Source organism: Ambystoma mexicanum, chromosome 14 (genome assembly GCF_040938575.1).
Source record: "Ambystoma mexicanum isolate Mex_15411 chromosome 14, UKY_AmexF1_1, whole genome shotgun sequence".
NCBI lineage: Eukaryota > Metazoa > Chordata > Amphibia > Caudata > Ambystomatidae > Ambystoma > Ambystoma mexicanum.
In genome coordinates, this window is record NC_090940.1 from 28,504,941 (window position 1) to 28,524,991 (window position 20,051).

General features: G+C 45.9%; 1 protein-coding gene across 2 annotated transcripts in view; it reads right to left on the reverse strand.

Moving 5' to 3' along the window:
- Nucleotides 1–20,051, reverse strand: part of SRP54 (signal recognition particle 54) — a 607,474-nt gene that overhangs the window by 437,300 nt on the left and 150,123 nt on the right. For both annotated transcript variants that reach the window (XM_069638449.1, XM_069638448.1), the window contains exons 4-5: nucleotides 1,793–1,877; nucleotides 1,553–1,657 (exon numbers count right to left, since the gene is read on the reverse strand). In XM_069638449.1, the coding sequence (XP_069494550.1) occupies nucleotides 1,553–1,657; nucleotides 1,793–1,877 (190 nt within the window). The remainder of the gene's footprint in view (nucleotides 1–1,552; nucleotides 1,658–1,792; nucleotides 1,878–20,051) is intronic.

Sequence of the window (20,051 nt, forward strand, 5' to 3'; positions counted from 1 at the left end):
AGGGTGCCCATTTTACCAAAATGGCCCCAGTCTTCTTTTTTTGCCATTTTAGCATTTGTTGCCCTTTCTTGGATCTTCCCCTGGGAAAATCCTTTGCGTCAATTTTATCTTTTGCGGGAGACCTCGGTCAAGCCAATTCAGGCCCCAGAGTGTGTCTGAAGGCAGGAAGCGAGGGAGGAGTCCAAACCTTTGTCCCCCTCACCCCCCCATTTGTCTTCCAGCCTGCCTGTGAGAATCCAGTTTAAACTAGGAGGATGGCTGTCCTGAAAGGACTGCCAACCCTCAAAGCTTAAATGTTGCACCTCCGATTGGCTGGGTTCCTGCATAAAAGGTCGATCCTGGAAGCTGGAGAGGTAGTCGACCACTGGACCTGAATCCGAAGAGGGAGATGAAGAAACCACAGCTGAGATGATTTTGAGCGACCGGAGAGCCTGCTGTGTAACCTGTGCCTGCTGTTACCCTTCCTTTCAAGTGAACTGGGGACTCAAAACTATGGCGCCGACACAGAGCCGGTAAGATCCACTAGGCTAAAGAAGACCTGCATCGTGCGGTGCATGGTCTTCCGAATCAAGCAGAAACGTTGGAGGCATCCTGCTGGACCTCCTGAGACGCGATTCCAGTTCTTGAAGTTCACTCACCAGAGTGATGGACAAGATTAGCAACGCAAATCCAATCAGCAATGCTCAGTTTTCTTCTGGCTCCTGAAAAGGGCCCCAAAATCACAGTCGCATCCAGCCACGAAGAAACTCTTGCCTGGAGGCTTCCTCGTGGATCCCTGCTGCAGAAGGCCTTCCAGTGTCCTGTCTTCAATATTCATGACAAGGATTTCAGCGACCAGGTTTTGGCTGCAGATCCTGAAGTCTTCTTGCTGCAACCTCTTCTTCTCTGCTAAGGTACTGTGTTGGCTGGGGCATTTACTTACCTTAAGACTATGTGGTTTCTGTAGAGCTGTGGGGTGTTTTCTGTGATTGGGAGTCCTCTCATCCAGTTCGCTAAGGACCACTGCTGAAATCCTCCGAAGACCCTGGATCCTAACTAACTTTAATAAGTGAACTACTTACTTGTTTAATTTTTCCACAGGAAGACTTTCTGCAACTGAACCCCATCTCACCCTGCCTGCAGCTGGCACCTAGACTACTAGGGTCCCTCTTCTGCTGCCTCATAGTGAACTCATGCAATAGAACAGGGAAGGACTGGATAAGTAAAGGAAGACAAACAAGTAGGTTTATATTGTTCCTTGAATCTGTGTTCCACTATTCAGAAAAGTATCCTGGTAAAAGGGTTGGTTTACTAAGTGATTCCTTAACGGAGTGTCACTGCATGACTGACAGGGTCTACTACCATTGACTTACTGTAAAGTAATCTAAAAGTAACTGATGGTGTCTATGCTTTGGTCTGTGTCCGTTAAAGCATTGTGTCACGTTTCTATAATTGTGGTTATATATAATGTGATAGTACTTATTTTCCCCAAGACTGGACTTCAGAAAAACTGTTTTAACAGTCCTACTCAATCGATCACCTGCTTCACTTGCACCTCCTGTGCTCAACATACCTTAGAACACGTTGTGGTCTTACCACTCCCCTGCAGCCCCACAAACATGATGATGTTCTGTTTTCCTTTGGTAGGAGTCCATGCTTTCACCCCAGGGTCAACAAGCTGCAGAAAGAGAGACAAATATGTCAAACACTGAAGTGCAAGTGGAGGATGCAAACAATGAGTGATTGGACATTTAGTCTGGGTGAAAGGCCTTGCAGTGAGAGACTAGTATGGGGTATGGAATGAGTGACTTACCTTGACAAGCTCTTTGAAGACAGCATGCTGAATCATTTTACGCTTGTTGAGGCCCGAGGCCATCTCTTCCAGATCAATTGCAGACCTAAAAAGAAAGACGACTCAGATGACTGGTCCTCCAAAGGGACAAAGGGCTTACCAGACGGAACATGAAAGAAAACAAATTCAAGTGACCCAGCCACTGGAATAGGACTAGAGCTGTGTGTATGTCCAGTACAGGAAAGACAAGGGATTCTGCAAGTTTGGATTGAGGAACACTGGCAGAGCTATTGCGATGTCCCAGTTCAGCAATGGCAGGAATGGGTAGGTCGGTATAAAGGTGCATGGTCAGGGGTACACGCGAGTGCTTGTTGAAGCTCTGAAATAGTTGTGGTATTGCAGGAAAGGGGTGAAATAAACCAGAAGAGGGTGTGGGTCCCTGTGCTAGAACTGCAGCAAGTGACGGAGGTTGCGACTAAGATCCAGTGATGGTGCGAGTCTCGTGTTAGTGCTAGGTTGATTGCAGACCCAAGGATAAGAGACACTGAAGAAGCTGTTACATAAACCAAAGGAGCCTGGCTTAGAGGATGGGGCATGCCTGGCCACATTGTGCTTTGCCTTCTGACCTGGACCCCACTAATTGGCAGGATAAAGGTGGGGGTCACGTTTAGCTCTTGGTGGAGTTATCTGCAACCACGTGGAGCGGGATACATGCCCTCACATGTGCTTCAGCCAGCTTCATGAACATGAACCCAAACTCCATGTACAAGCGTGATCAACTGTGTAGGCTTCATGGACCCTGGCATCACATTGAGTCGATAGTGTTGCAAGAGGGAATATAATTCAAATGTGTCATGGCTGTGTGTATTGTAAACTTCCTTCAGAAGAGAGACCATGCATAATGAACGTTGGGCGCATTTTTCCCCAGTGGGCGTTTCCTTTGAAGAATGGCATTGATTGCCTATTCACAATTCAATGGGCTGGCATGGATCAGTAATGTGTGGCTACAATGCAGAGGCATTTACTGCCAGTTTCATCCATACATTATAGACTGACTTCCTGGCTCTTGATCCACTACCACTAGAGTCCTGCAGTTGTGCTTCTGGGCCTTTGCCCTGTGATCCCCAGAAGAGAGGGATTTTCTGCTTGGTGTGAAACTATTCATCCATTACTTTTTACTTAAATGAAACACTGGCAAACAAGGTTTTTTAGACGACTGATCTCATGTCCCACTCAACTATTCCTAGTTCATGTGACCAGTATTCCATTTACCTTCCAATCCCTGCTCGGAGAGAGACTAGTGTGCTAGATATGTTCAATAAACCTTTATGAAGAAACGAGGCAGACTGGGCAAGTATTTTTTTTTTGATCGCCATTCTTAGAAGCCAGCCTTGTTGTCTCAAATCAAGGCACAAAGGAGGCTTCTTAGGTTCTTGGCTAACCAGGCATAGTAGTAGTAGATCTAATCAGGCTAATCCTCAGAGGAACGAACTTGTTATAGAAAATAATGCTGTTATTCTGGAACAGAGATGTAAGTTAAATAAACATATCTAATATATGTTCAGAATGTCTCTATTATAGAGGCGACAACTCCCCTTCTTAACCTGTTGTGTTGTAAAGAGCAAGTCTGATTAGACCTTCAAATAAAGAGGTTATCGTAGCAGGGGCAAACATGCAAGTGGTAAGCTACTAGCCAGCCATAAAGACACTTACCATCTCAATTCTACACCTAAACTCAGCACACCATTGCCCACTGGCTAAGAATTAAATATCACTATCCAATGGCTAGAGGCAAGTGCACATTTTGCACTCTCGTTGTAGGATGTCACAGGGTGCGGCAGGATCAGTCCCTACTCAAATGTGGGTCTGGCCTAGCGGCGACAAGGACAGACACTGCCATCTGACTGCCTAAGCAATTTTCTGATCTGGGTGTAGTGCATTTTTCCATTATCAGACAAACCCCAATGCACAGAATAGGAAATTGTTTTAGGGATCACACAGGGTGCCTTTTCGAAAGCGAGCCAAGTGGACAGTACCCCATGGTCTTATTACTCCTTTTGGACAGCAAGCAGTTTGTGCTGAAGTCTGGTGGAAGTCGGACGTGGTGGTTCAGCCGGTGCTCAGCGCTAAGCAATTAAGAAGCAGAGCTCTGCAGACAGGAAGGCGTCCAGGCCGTCTGTCAAGTCACAATGTAAGGTGTAGGCCAGGTGCAGCGACTGCGGTTCAGCACTCCTTGAATTTCCCACATTAGTTTCTAGCAGTCACAGACATAACTGGTGCGTTCACTGTGCCGTGTTGTGGCCTCTTCCTGTGAGTGTACACGCAGGGAACGAGAGGGCTCTCAAGTGTTTGAAACTTATCTTGTCCAGTGAGATAATGTAGTCACAAATCTGGCGCCACTCTTGTACAGGAAGTCAGGTACAGACAGTACCAAAACAAAGTAGGTTGCAGGCCCAGGCAGGGTTGGGTTTCCCCAGTCTTCAAGCTGCCAGCTGACATCTTCCTCTGTGCTTCAGGACTCATTCCCATGTTCTACTATCAATAACTGAAGCAGCACCGCCACATTTCACGGGCAACTGTGGGATGGGGTGCGGGCCAGCGCCGAAGTGCCAATGACAGGGTTGCAGCCACTCAAACATTCTGATGGCCAACCAGTCTTTTACAGTGAGCTTGCCAGGTGGTCTCAAGTGTGGATTCAGGGTTCAATACATATGCAATTCACAAACTCGACACGGATGATCCTGGCAAATGCAATCTTCATGACGGACAGGAGCCAAGACCATATTGGGGACCACATCAATACACCATTAATTCTCTCCCAGAAACAATATACAGCTATTGGTAATAAATTTCATACTGGTGTCTGACGGGGCACCCCTCCCGCAAACACCCACATATTTGTGAGGTGAACTGCACAAGCAAAACCGGTGACATTGTCTACCATCACCCCTATGGCCCATTGCGGTCTCTGAGGAGCCCTCATTAGATAAACAGAGGCACTGCACCAGGTAGCAGTGTGCACTTCATGGCTGGGAAGGAAGGCAGGCAATGAAATAAGTGTGTGCCACAAACACACCCAAATGGACCACTCATATGCATGAACACTGTATTCTGTGATTAATCCGAAGATGTCGTCTCTTTTCTCTGTTAGGACAATTTTTCAAAGGTCCAACTAAGGGCTTCATAAAACCATCTCCGAGGCAGTACAAAACTCCACTGTTTTAGTATAAGGCTGTACCACCAGGAACATTTGGTAGCGTAGACAGAGCAGCCAGGCTTATTTTAGGAGGGAGAGAGGACTGTAGAATCCGTACAAAGAAATTGTTGCATGCATATGGTCCAAAGAAACACTATGTATTGTTAAAATAAACGGTCTATTTAAATACAAGTAGGCCAAGATAAATCTTGAGGAAGTAAGTACTATAATATTATATAAACACAATTATAAAAAGTAACGCAATACTTATCACTTACAAACATAAGTATATCCTTATTAAGAATAGCAATTAGCAGTTCAAGGGCAGTCAAAATGATAATATTTATAATGGCATTCACATTAAAACCACAGTAATTAGACTTTTAGAATACCATAAGTACTCCAAGGGCAGCAGACCCTATTGGTCAGAATATACAGTGTTATTCAGTTACAGAATCCCTTAATTAGACTAACACTTGCTAGAAGCTTATCTTGCCACATATGTAACTTTCCTTTTTCAAGTATGGATACTGTTACACACAAATGTTACTTTTTAGTACACAGTTCAGAGGGAGTAACTTAACTAGTAGTGGCTTGCGGCAGCAACAAGCACACTGACAGTTCAACTGCTTCAATAGTAGCGGCTCACGCCCGCACTGTGCACAGTAAATTACAGTTAGGACCTATTGGTGTTTAAACTATTACACTATTTAAGCATAAGATTAGACATTTTAACTAATGATACTTTTCAGAAGTGTGTTATACAATTCTAAAAAGGTTACATGTCTTAATACCGAATTTATAGAGAATGCACATTGAATATTTTAGATTGAAAAATTGTATAGTGAATGCACTTTTAGGGAGAATGGGGGGGGGGGTACCCCACCCCAAACCCAGTCTGCCACCCCTAAAAACCCATCCCGACCGTTTCCCAAAAATATTTACCCCTTTACCCCACCCTAAATGCATTCACTATAAAATTGGTCAATATAAACTATTCGATATATGTTCATTCTATATAAAAGATTCGATATTAACACTGTATACCAATTCTAAGGCAAGTAAGAACTCTTAGTAAACTTTTAAGAAGGGCTTTCAGCAATTCATATGTATTAACTACTAGAGTGTTTTAGAAATGCTCTAGGCAGATCAGGGAAAGCAACAGCCAACAGTACACTTTAAGAAGAACACACAGTAGGTGAAACCTATTGGTAAGCCTTTACACTCATTCAGTTAAGAACAAAACAGGACCAACCCTATTACATTTAAGAAGAGTGGAACACGATTAAAAGTAAGTAAAACATCCCATATACTTTTTAAAGGCGCAACAACCAGCAACTTAAACGTAAGTAATAACTTCTATAACACTTGATAACTTACTCTCTTGCAGGGATACAGTTACAACACTAACTTTTACAGGTAAGTACTTTTACACATTATAGTTTTTAAGACAGAAGCCTCATCTTTTAAAGTTGTTCCCTAGTCTAAAGCACTAGTTTTCTCAGAGGCAGAAGAGGGGCCCTAGTGGTCTAGGAGCCAGCTGTAGTCAGGTCAAGATAGGGTTCAGATCAGGGAAAGTCAGAGTTCCAGAGGGGATCTCTTTCAACAAGTATCTTTAGAGTTGATTAAACAAGTGTTCAGGGACTTCACAGAAGGCTCCCTATATGCGTTCCAGCGTTAGGCCTGGGCAAGTGGTATGGGCAAACTCACAACACTAATCACCCACTCATCCTCACAGGATTCACACAAGACTTAAGGTAAGTATTATTCAAGCCAACACAGTACCCGAGGAAAAAACAGCTTCTGGGTGAATGTCTTCAGGATGCAGCAGCACAGGATCCGGTCCCTGCGTTCTTGGTCTGGAGACGAAAGAACTGGACACTGGATGGGAACTTGCAGCAGTCAGAGGAACCTTCCAAAAAGGATTCATCCCGGTTTCTCGCAGCTCTGGATTTGGTGCCTTTTTACAGGAGCCAGATGAACGAATATCGCCAGTCGAATTCTCTTCACTCTCTCGGTCCTGCATTTTTGTGAGGGGACTTCAGGGATTCAAATCGTTTCTCTGGAGATCCAGCAGGAGTCCACCAAAATGTCAGCAGGATTCAGACTTTGGAAGACCATGCACTACGCTGAGGCTCGAGGTCCCCTGGTATTGGTGGTTTGCAGCCCAGGAAGGTCACAGCACGTCGAGGGGTGGCTCATTTTGCAGATGATCTTGAGACTGGTGGTTACCACCAACCTCTGGATCTTCCTCTTCGGATTCAGCTCCAGTGGTCGACTTTCAGCAGCTACCATAATCAGAGCCGTTATCAGGAACTACAGCACAACTTCTGCAAACTCTCCCTGCAGTTTACAGAAAGGGGCGGTCTGGCTGTCCAATCAGGACCGCCATCCCCCGCCCTAGTGGGAACTGGTTCCCTTCAGGCATGGTGAAAGACAAAGGGCTGCAGAGTTTTGGACTCCTCCCTCGCTTCTTGCCTTTACAGACACTCTGGAGCCTCGCTGGGGAATACAAAGGATTCCCGCCGAAGACAAAACTTCAACCAAGGTCTTTACCACCTAGAATGGCAGACAACCTAGTAAACAACAAGCAAATGAGAAATTACGAACAATTAAGGAGCCCAACCATTCTAGCAGGAAGGTGACCCACCTGTGCATCAACAAGGCTGATTTGACAGCCTGCGAATTATAATGACTAAAAGTCCTAAAAGTAAAACCACTGCCACCAGCCATTGGAGTAAACTTAATTGCAACAGAAATGTTACCAGGTAAGTAAGGGGATACATTGCATCACCCCAGCACTCCACATAAGGTGGGGTGTGCTAGCTCACTAAAATCAATGTAAAGGGGATGTGAATCCCACTTCACCTCTTGGCAACATTAGTTCACCCAAGAAAATAAGAATTCAAAGGAAGCCACTGCATTAAAAATGCTGTGTGCTGCCATAGTACTTTACAGTCAGTCCAAAGTTATAGGAAACTAACTCCAATCACACACTATATGGAAACATGACAAAGTCACCCATCAGAAGAGTAAAAGACTACTAAAAGCCCAGCAAAATGTCCTGAGGTTGACACAGGTCAGGACAATTCATCACTGAAATGAAAATCTTACTCAACACTTTTCAAGGGGGGGGGGACCAACTTGAGGCTGCAACGGTACCTCTGCAGTACAGTAACCCCCCTGGGGGTGGTATGCCAACAGAATAGCATTGAGAGGAGTTCACTGTGGGACGAAGGGAAATCATTACCAGGGAACTCAGTGTCAATCCGCTTTACCATCTTTGATAAATACTCCTGATCCCTCCTTGGAAAGAGCCAATATACCTTGTCAAATAAGCCAAACCCCCTTTTCATTTTCAACCCCTCCGATAAATGTTCCTGCTTCTTTCTCAAAAATAGAAAGTATATGTTTCTACCAAGTTAGCCAACATCGTTTGCCATATGCAGCCCCTTCGGAAAATCATCCCACTCCCTTCTTAGATTGAGCTAATGAACAAGTTACTTCTTACCTGGTAACTTTCTTACGATGGGATGTTCCTCCGACGTATTCCTTATCTTGATAGATCATCTCCAGCTTGCTGGCTTTGGAATTTTTTTTCAGTAGAGGGCGCTGCGCGTCGACGTCCCTCGAGCCGATGTCCCTTGACAGCCTCCGTATCGGCGCCGACGTCATCATGCGTATAAATAGACTCGCGCAGCGTCCGTTGCTAAGTTCCGTTTTGACGTTAACAGTTGCTTTACCATGAATTGGTTATTCACCCTGAAGGAGAGTAAACTGTAACCACAAGGGAAGTTTTACTGAGGGGATGGATGGGAGGGGGCGATAAGGAATACGTCGGAGGAATATCCCATCGAAAGAACGTTACCAGGTAAGAAGTAACTTGTTCTTCGAAGGGATGGGGTCCTCTGACGTATTCCTGATCTTGATAGACTCCCATAGCAGTGGTGTGTAACTGGAGGTGGGAGTAAAATTGTCATGTTTGTCTTCAAGAATGAAATAAGTGCAACATAGCTTTGCCAAATCTAGTCTCTTGGCTAGAGGAGGAATCCAGGTTGTAAAATCTTGTGAAGGTATGTACAGACGACCATGTGGCAGCCGCACATAAGTCTCGAATCGGTACCCCTCTTTGGAGGGCCGAAGAGGCTGCGATACCCCTGGTTGAATGAGCCCTAAGATTTTGAGGAGGCTCTTTCCCTGCCAATTTGTAACCTTCCAGAATGGCCAAAATAATCCATCTGGAAATGGTCTGTTTTGTTATCGGTAATCCCAATTTGTGCCCTGAGTAACCTACGAACAGTTGGTCTGCTTGCCTAATCATAGCAAGTCTGCTGATGTAAAAGCTCAAAGCCCGCTTTGGGTCCAGCCTATGTAGTCTTTCTTCCTCTTTCCCCGGATGGGGAGGGGGATAGAATGAAGGTAAGGTAATCTTCTGAGTGATGTGGAATTCAGAAACCACCTTTCGGAGGAAATTAGGCTTCACTTCTAGGACAACTTTGTCTTTATTAAAAATTGAATAAGGGGGTTTACAAGATAGAGCTTGTAATTCGCTCACCCTCCTAGCAGATGTCAATGCCACTAATAAGACAGTTTGAAGGGTGAGAAACCTTAGCGAACAAGAGTGGAGCGGTTCAAAAGGAGTACCCATCAGGAAATTTAAGACTAAATTCAAGTCCTATAAGGGAACTTGTAATGGTCTTGGAGGATAGACATTGGTTAATCCCTTCATACATTGTATTACTAAGGGTAACTTGAAATACGATGGTTCCTCTGCAGTGCGCTTGAAGATCGATAGCGCTGCGAGATAGCCCTCGATAGTGCCAACCTGAAGGCCCGAGTTTGCCAAATAGAGTAGGAAAGATAACACCGTTGGTGTACCACATGAAAAGGTGGGGGGGGAATCGATATTCTTCTCTCTACACCAGCTGCAAAATTTGTTCCAACGGCAGCGGTATAAAGTCTTTGTTGCTGGCCTTCTTGCCGAAAGCAACACCTCCATGACGTCATCTGGGAGGTCCCAATCCTTGTATCTCAACCTTTCACATACCAAGCATGAAGGTTGAGGGTTCTGATGTCTGGATGGAGAACCTGACCTCCCTTCTGCGAGAGAAGATTCTCCTTGAGTGGAAGACAAATTGGAGGGCAGATGGACATGTCCAGAAGGTATGGGTACCACGTTCTCCTGGCCCAGTCCGGGGCAATTAGGATCATGGCTTTCCGGAACCTTCTCAACCTCCTGATCATTTAAGGAATGACAAGGACTGGAGGAAACGCGTACAGAAGTGGAAACTCCCAGTCCACTACGAACGCGTCCCCTAGAGCTCCTCTCGGGGGAAATTCCCTTGGACAAAACTGATCGCACTTCCTGTTGATGCTGGTGGTGAACAGATCCTCTTGAGGGGTTCCCCAAAGGGTGAAGATCTGTTGAAGGACTTCCTGAGCTAGTTCCCACTCGTGGGAGACTGTACTCTGCCTGCTCAGAGCGTCTGCCATCAAGTTCTTCTCTCCGGCTAAGTGAACTGCCGATAGAGCGATTCCTTCTTGGATTTCCCAAAACCAGAGCTGCATCGCCTCTCTGCACAGAGGAATTGATCCTACGCCTCCTCTTTTGTTGAGGTAGTGCATGGCCACTGTGTTGTCCGTCATTATTAGGACATTTTTCCCCTGTACAGATGGCAGAAAAGCCTTCAGTGCTAGTCCGATTGCTCTCAGGTCTAACAGGTTGATATGTAGTCTGGACTCCGATGGAGACCAACGACCGCGATGGTCAAGTCGTTGGCATGGGCCCTCCCCACCCCGTGAGTGAGGCATCTGTGACTACTGTTATCTCCGGCCATGTTGCCAAAACAGTTCTCCTTTCAAAATGTTCTCCTGACAGGCCCACCACTGAAGGTCTCGAGCCACCTTGTCCGGAACCTGAAGGAGATCTGTCATTCTCCCTGAGAATTGCGACCACTGAGTTATTAGTGCCCACTGAAGAGATCTCATTCTCAGGCGAGCCTCTGGCACAAGGAAGATGCAGGATGCCATGAGGCCTAGCAACCTCAAAAAGTCGAAGGCTAGGAGACGTTGGGCATTTTGAAACTTGGTGACCATCTGCAGAATATCTTGAGCCCTCACCTCTGGTGGCGAGGCTTTTCCCAGGGAAGTGTCCAGGACCACTCCAATGAACTTGAGTCTCTGTGATGGTATCATCTGTGACTTCTTTAAATTGAGGGAGAAGCCCAGTTTGTGAAGGAAGTGGCAGACATAATATAGCTGGATCTGAGCTTGTTAGGGAGATACAGCTCTGATCAGCCAATCGTCCAGGTAGGAGTAGACATGAATCCCTTCCCTCCTTAGACTTAAAACCACTACCGACATTAGCTTGGTGAAGACCCTCGGGGCGGAGGTCAGCCCAAATGGCAGAACTCGAAATTGATAAAGAGAGCCGCCAATTGTGAACCTCAGGTATTTCCGGTGTTTGAGACGGATTGGCACATGGATATAAGCATCCTGACGGTCCAGAGATACCAGCCAGTCCTGGAGCTGGAGGGCCTGAAGGATCTGAGAGAGAGTTACCATCTTGAGCTTGTCCTTCCTGAGGATCTTGTTCAATTCTCGTAAGTCCAAGATAGGTCCTTCTTCGGTATTAGAAAGTAGAGGTGGGAGTTGGGCGGGGGGGGGGGAGGAGGTGGAGGGGGGAAATGGGGAGAGGGGTACCAGCCCTTGTTCCTGTTCCTCTCTGCTACAGGTACCGGTTCTATGGCACCTTTCTCCAGCAGGTCTACAATTTCCTGCAAGAGGAGCGGATCTGGAACTTTGAGAGCTGTTCCCCGGTGGATGACTGAGGAATGCGTAGAAAAGGCAGGAAGTAACCTTGGGAAACTGTCTCCAGTGCCCAAGCATCTGACGTAATAGCCTGCCATTCGGTCAGATGTTGAGTTAGCCTGCCCCCCTACTGGTGTCTTGTGAGGAGAGTCCTCAGAGTGATTTAGAGGCGGCTGATGCAGATGCCGAGGGTAAAGAGGCACCTGCTGCTGCGGCTTTTGTATTTTTACCCCATCCACCTCGGGTGAATCTTTTTTGACCTCTTTGAACCGACTGTCCTCTGCCGTTTCCGAATGCGGAATAGAAGCGAAAGGACTTACCACTCCAAGAAGTTCCTGAGGGGCGATATGGCGTTTGATGGATTGCAGCTCCCAGGGATTTTGCTGCCGCTTTGGATGTCTAACTTTTCTAGGCTGTCATCCGCCTTCTTACCAAACAAAGAAGAGCCGTCAAAGGGCATATTTAAAAGTCTGGCTTGTACATCTGAAGCAAACCCAGACTCGCAACCACGCATATCTGCGGGTTGTAGTACTTGCCGCCATGGCCCTACTGATCCTGTCAGCAGAATCAATGCCAGTTTGAAGGGATTCGCACATTGCGTCTTTACCATCCTTGATGTTTAGAAACGCTTCCCTTTCTTCTCCCTCTGGGAGGCAGTCAGCCGCTGATGAAGCACACTCCCAAAGTGTATGGCTGAACCTTTCGAGCGTACAAGTAGCGTTAATAGATTTCAACGCCACGCTACATAGAGTCGTATCTTTTGTCATCCCTGTCCTGTGGAACAGTAGGGTATGCCGATCTACTGCCTGATGCAGTTGCTGCTTGAACAACCAGACTCTCTGGAGTTGGATGTTTAGACAACAATTCAGGGTCAGTAGCAGATACCCTATATTTGGCTGATAACTTCTTGTTAACCGCCGGGATAACCTCAGGAGTTTCCCAGTTAACCAATATTTTTCTTTGTAATGCAGCATGGAATGGAACCACAGGATCCTTTAACTAAAATGTCTGTAAGGTCATCCTGTTGGAATGCAGGTGAAGGTGTAGACCAACCCATGAATTCTATAATCCTTGCCATTAAAATTCTGTAAGGGGTCTCGGCATGTTCCCCTGGGTCTGGTTTGGCAAATTCTATTTCTGGGAAAGTATCTAACCCACTTGCCTCATGTAAGGATTCTCGAAGATCCTTTAACCTATTTTCCTCAGAGGTAAATTCCTCTGTTTCAGGTGTTGCAGTTCTCTGCAACCCAAACGGTCTTTCTTGATCCAAATCCTCACCTTCTTCATAAATTGAAGACAAAGGTCTGAAATGATCAGACCTTGGAAATGGCTTAAATCTATTTCCAGAGCAGAAGGGGCCGAATTTGTCATAATAGTTGAGAAAACGTCGTCGACGTGGACGTTAAAGGCTTCAAAAACACCGAAAAAAGTGTTGAGAAGATCGGAAGAGTCCTCAAAGAGCTTGAGAGGATCGGAATCCTACTCGAGGTTGTCGACGACATTCTCGAAGTCGTGTTCGAGGCCCTGGGTATGACCACTGGCTGTGAGGTAGTGACGGCCGTGGGTTTGTTCTTTTTCGGCATTGATTCGATCGACCTATGCGTCGATGAGCCCTTCGATAATGGCGTTGATGACGCAGATTTATACGTCGAAGGGACTTTTGACGATGGCGTCGATGGCACAGTGCCTTTGCTCGAGGGTTTGTGACGCTCTCGAGTAGTTTCTTTCGCCGGGTGCAATGACTCGCGGCGTTTCGATTTTTCGGGTCTTTCACCCAGGGTATCTGTCTTCGAGGGGTGTCGAGGCCGCTTTCTCGAAAACGCTAAGCATCCTTTTACGGAATTCCTCCCACTCAGCCCGAGAGCAATGTTTTGTGGGGCAGGTGACTCTTTCTGGAGAAACAGACGAAGACGAGGAAGGGGATCTTCGAAGTCTCTTACTCGAATCTCGAAGAGTGGTGGGAACTGCTTCGAGACCTAGAACGAGAATGTTTCCTGTGTCAGCGAGGAGACGAATGTCTCGACTCTGCCGAGGAAACTTTCGAATGAGTTTTAACTGTCTTACCTCTCTCAAGCTTCCCCTTACGCTCCTTCAAGGCTTTCGCCGTCATGGACATGCAGTCCTCGCCCTCTGAACATTGGTGCTCCGATCCCAGGCACCACAAACAGATCCTGTGAGGATCTGCCAACGACATTTTCTTTCCACAGTCTCGACATTTTTTGAAGCCGGACTGTGGAGTCGTCGGTTCGGATGAGGAAGCCATCGAGTAAGAGTTGGTATTCGAGGAATAATGAAGAATATATCTGACTAACGAACTGAGCAATGCGATTCCGAGGCCCACGAAGCGCGGAAAAACGGAACTGAGCAATGGACGCTGTGCGAGTCTATTTATACGCATGATGACGTCAGCGCTGATACGGAGGCTGTCGAGGGACATCGGCTTGAGGGACGTCGACGCGCAGTGCCCTCTACTGAAAAATGTTTTCCGAGGTCAGCAAGCTGGAGATGATCTATCAAGATCAGGAATACGTCGGAGGACACAATCCCTTCAAAATATACTGTTGCCAATTCAGCCAAACTCCTTTATCATGTTGTAAGCAGGCTAGTCATGCTAATGTGGACATTAACATTGAAAAGTCAGATAATACAGTATTGCACATGTGGCCTGAAAGCCAATACTGTGACAAAAAAGATGGCCAATATATATTGTTGCCAACTGTTAGGACAGTTTTTCTAAAGTTCACCATTCAACCGAGACAGCACAAGACTCCACTCTTAGTATAAGGCTGTACCACCAGAGTATATGGTAGCGTAGACAGAGCAGCCAGGCTTATTTTAGGAGGGAGAGAGGGCTGTAGGAAGTTACAAAGAACTTGTATTACACCAATGTCTCAACAAAAACACTTACAACCAGCAGTATTATAAAAAAGGAAAGGTTTATTATAAATGCAATTAGGCCAAGTTAAGTCTCTTGGGGTAGGTATTAAGTCATGGAATCATAAACACATTATAAAAACACAATACAGTGCTTGAAGGTACACAGACCAAAGCATAAATCTTGTTCAGAATCCTTACCGTATTTCTAGGGAAGTCAGACCGTATCAAACACATTTAGTATAGGCCACAACTATTCATGGAGAATACAACTATATGTTACTTTCTGAATACTTTCAGTAATCCAGGGGTAGTAGACCCTAGCATCTGTGCAGTGACCGTTAAGGAATCACTTCGTAAACCAACCTGCATGTATAATTTTCATTCACTCATTCAAGCAACAGTAGAAACCTATAACCACATTGATGAGAACAGTTATGCTAGGTGAGTAAAACCCTTCAGTGTAATATACCATTACAATTGCTTTTCAGGTGAGTGGGACACAGACTAAGGTAAGCTTTTACTTTCTAACTTATTCTAGGATGGCCCAAGGCAGACCAAGTAAAACCCATATACTTTTTAAAGGAGCCATCAGCAACTTAAAGATGGGTATAAACCGAAGACTGTTTTAGAATCTGTACAAAACAGACCAGTGAAAGCAAAAACCAATGTTACATTTTAAGAATGGCTCAATGTTGTTCCAGGTAGGTAAGACCAAAGAGACTTGGTGTAGGCTATACAGCAGGTCAGGAGAAGCAAGACCCAGTTGGTGAACTTGCACGCTAATATTCTGGAAGAAATAGTTTAGTGAAGACAGCGCCATTACTTTTGAGAAGAGGCACAACCATTTCAAAGGAGAGTAAAATAACCTTACATATACTTTTCAGAATGGCACAACACACATTCAAGGTAAGTAAGAACTTTTGTAGCTGCTCACTGAGTTACAGTTACCAACTAATTTACAAGTAAACTTTTCAACATGTATTCTCTTTTTTAGGCAACAGGTCCAGCATTAGGCAAGGTTCTATGTAGTAGCCCTGTGGGAGACTACACCAGCCTTGTCCTCTTGGCAATAGGGAACCCAACCTTTGGTATAGGCCTGTACTGCACAAGTTGGTAGTGTGACTGAGCAGCCAGACATCTCAAGAGGGTTCAATTTGAGCTATAGTGTTTCAACATAGGGTTTCGCAGTGACAAGTATTCAAACAATTATAGTCAAGGTTTCTTCATTAAATAATAATTTATTAATTTAACAGTCAATTTTAAAATAAGCCTTCTTTAGAAGGGCGCAATTGCCAACAATAAAAATACACTTCAAAATACACTCCTTCAGTTCAATGAAGTAAGTAGTTATCCTTTTGGGATGGCACACAGATTTTCATACACCCTGGGGCGACAAACAACAAGGACACTGGACATCACTTTTCACACATAAATGGTAGTACTGAAGTTGTGGCAAAAGGGAAAAGGTTAGGGAAGGAAACAATGGTCAACAGGTTTCTCAAACAGGTAAGCACTTTTGAACCCCCCAATGCAATGTAGATGAACCCTTTCCCAGCTATACAAGTAAGGTATATATTACGTTTTGGAGGGATAGTTGAGCACAAAGTCAGAGGGTAAGAAGAGTTTTCAGGGAGCCAGGACCTCCAATGTCACTTGCGCAAAATCTAGGAGAGCTAAGGCACTTCTTGCAGGCAACTAAAAAGTCATGCACATTGTTATAGAGAGTTTGTTCGAAATGAAAACACTGTTGGGCCACAAGCTGGGAAGCTTGTGAAGAACAAAGCTGCAAGCAACTCTGCAAAAGGTAGCAAATACAAGTCTCAACTGAGAGCAAGCAAACTACACAACAAGAGGCAAGTACCCCTTAGTTCACGGTACCTTAGGTCTGAAGAAATGGTTCCAGCTGGCTTCTGTTCCTGTTGTAGCATGGCAGATCTTGTTGTTCCTGGTCCTCAGTCGTGGGGACAAGATGGAGGACGTCTGGGGACTCATGCAGTACGATTCGAAGGTCGGTGGCTGCAATGGGCAAAGTTCAGATCAGTGACACTTTGCAGTTTCAGCTACTCGCAAATAGCACCACTGCGGTTCTTGGACACCTTGTGGACTTTCCTTGCTTCTGGGGTCCAGCACTGTTGAGGTGGCTTAGGCTTGGTCAGACGAACACCAGGGAAAAAGATTCAAAGAGCCTCAATTTGCTCTCCTGCCGTTAGTCCGGAGGATCTTCCTGTAGCTCGGTTCCAGCTTAAAAACGATGCACTCTATTCTGGTGTTCCTGTCCCCTAGCACTCAGTTTCCTTCAGCAGCAATGAAAGTACAGCCAGCAGATCAAGGATTTCCAGTCTGGTTTGTCTTCGGGTCCATTGGTCCCACCAACCCAAGGGGAGAAGTCAATCTTTGCAGGGCTAGTCGAGGCGAATTTGGAGCTTCAGCACTGCAGCAGGGCTTCACCGGACAAACCAACGGTCCAGGAGTTGCAGCAAGCTTCTCTTCCAAGTTGTTCCTCGGATTCCTTCGTTCAGTGGTCGACTCTGCCTTCCTTGCAAAAGACCACCTTTTTATGCAAGTTGTTCCCATTCATTGGCAGCCTAGCTGTCACTCGCACAGCAGGGTGGCTGTCCTGCAAGTACAGCCAGCCAGTCAGCCAATCACCTTTGGGTGCATTCCTGTAACGAAGACTAAGCACAAGGAGTTTCTGGCACCTCCCTTGCTTCCTGCCTGCCAGACACGCTGGAGCCAGAGGCGGGCTTCAGCAGTGAACCCTTCCAAACAGAAAACGAACTAAGGGACCAAACCTGGTTTGGCATGCAGGGTACGTCTCAAGGACCTTTACATCAAAAAATGGCAAAAAAAGAAGACCAGGCCCATTTTGACAAAATGAGCACCCATGGGTGCTTTACTGTAGCTGAGGATTCAGTCTGCGGTAAAAACACAATGGTAGGAAACAGTAAACAACTGCCACCAGCCAATAATTGTAGAAAGGGTAACATAAAAATGTTACATGAGAAAGTAGACAAAGGGGATACTAAGTAAGCCCTCCAGCACTCTATGGAAGATAGCGTGTGCTGGGTATTACAAAGTTACACAAGGTAAGTAAAGTCAATTTCACTTTACTGCTCTTGGATACAGTAGTTCATCCAAGAGAAGATATTTAAAACTTTGGGAAATCTAAAGGACTTCCCTGTGCCACTGCACTGAAGGTGCTGTGTGTCACAATGTAAAAGGATGATGCCTATGGAGTTTGTCAGATCTCAGGTCTCACTCTCTCCAGGATAAAAATTAAAAATCCTAAAGTCCAGTAAAAGAGCTGGGGGTCTCCAAGGTTGAAGGGAATTAGCACATTTCTGAGAATTCTCCCAAACACCCAATCATTAGAACGTCTTTCCCTTACTCCTGGAGCATGAGTGTTCTCAGTGGCAGAAGTGGGGTCACTAGGTTTCTACTATTTAAGAGACACTTCAGGAAGGCACAGAAGTAGCAAAAGGAAGACTGTTCGAGCAGTAAAGTGTTACACTTTAGAGAGGTTGAAAGAGTCCAGGGAATTCGTATAAGACACCCTAGGAGGATTCCAGCAGTGGGCCTGGGTGAACTGGATGGGATGACTCCCAATCACAGAAATACCTCAAACATATACAGGAATCACACAGGCCTAAGGGAAGTAAATACTCCAGTCAACAATACCTCAGCACGAAGAAGAGTTGCAGCAGGAAGACTTCAGGATCTGCAGCCAAAAACCTGGTCGATGGATTCCTTTGTCATGAAGATGGAAGACAGGACTTTGGGAAGGATTTTGCAGGAAGGATCCACGGGGAAGGTTTGAGGCAAGAGTTTCTTCACGGGTGGATGCGGCTCTATGGTTTTGGTGCCCTTTTCAGGAGCCAGAAGAAGACTGAACATCGCTGATTGGATTTGCATCGCTAATCTGGTCCAGCACTCTGGTGAGGGTACTTCAAGGACAGGAATCAGGTCTCTGGAGGTCCAGCAGGATGCGACCAAAGTTTCAGCTCAATTTGGAAGACCATGCCACCGCACAATTTCTTGCGGTCCCAGGGTATTGCAGCCCCCAAGGTCGCAGCACGACATGGGATGGCTCGAAATGCAGGTCTTCTTGAGTCTAGTGGATCTCACCACGCTCTGGGTCGGGATCGCCGTTTTCAGAGCCCCCAGGTTGCTTGGAAGGAAGGTTAACAGCAGGCTAACCGGTAGCTGGAATCGGCTCAGCTGTGTTTTCATCTTCCTCTTCGGATTCAGATCCAGACTGACTTATGCAAGAACCCAGCAAATCAAGCAGGCGTGCAACATTCAAATGGGGGGTTAAGGGGGGGGGCTTGGCAGTCCGTTCAGGACAGCCAGCCTGCTAGTTTGAACTGGATTTTCGCAGGCAGGCTGGAAGACAAAGGGCTGCAGAGTTGTGGACTCCTCCTTCGCTTCCAGCCTTCCAGACACTCTGGGCTTGACCGAGGTCTTCCAACAAAGATAAAAATTACACAAAGGAATGTCCCACCCTGGAGGGCAGGGGCAGGGACAAGAAGGGACAATAAGTATGAAAATGGGGAAAAAAGACAAGGGCCATTTTGGTAAAGAGGGCACCCATGGGTGGCGCCTTTACCGCAGCTGTGCAAACAGCCTGCGGTAAAGGTGCACCGAATTTGTAAAAAGGTTCACGGCCACCAGCCATTTAAGGTAAGCTTGTCCCTATAACAGAATGGTTACAGTGCTAGTGAGAAAAGGGATACAATGCATCTCCCCAGCACTCCACATAAGGTGGGATGTGCTGGTTTCACTTAACAAAATGTAGACTGATATAAATATCCATTCTACCCTTGGAAACTAGTTCTCACAAGGTTAGGCAGAGAAAGTAAAAGGGGAGCCCCAAGGGCAACCCTGCAACAATAAAAAGTTATATACCAAAAGTTGTCCAACAGGATAACATTAAAAGGGCACTATGGAGAGTCTTAAAAATGACACCCACAAAAAGAGTAAAAAGATCGGCGAGTGTGGAAAAGGTTCCCACCCACTGAGGTATAGGGAAAAATAATCTACCAGTTCAGCAAAAAGTTCGGGGGTTCTCACAAGTGAGGTAGAATTAGCTCTAAAGTTAAAATCTTATCCAACAACAACCCAAGTTACATAACAGCAATGAAAATCCAGATGATAAAAAGTGTAGTGTCTATAACTTTAAGACTGCTACTGTGACTAAGATGGTGATTAGGAGGAGCAGGATGACTAGTGAGGAATCAAGCAAGCAGTCTAGTACCCAGCAGCCAGTTATTGGCTACATGGAATACAACAAGCCAACACAGGAGATCAATGAGAGTTCAAGCTCACATGCGAGAGAGCAAGACCAGCCCCACGAAGAGGAGAAGCGGGAGCAAAATCCAGACGCAAAGCGAACAACGG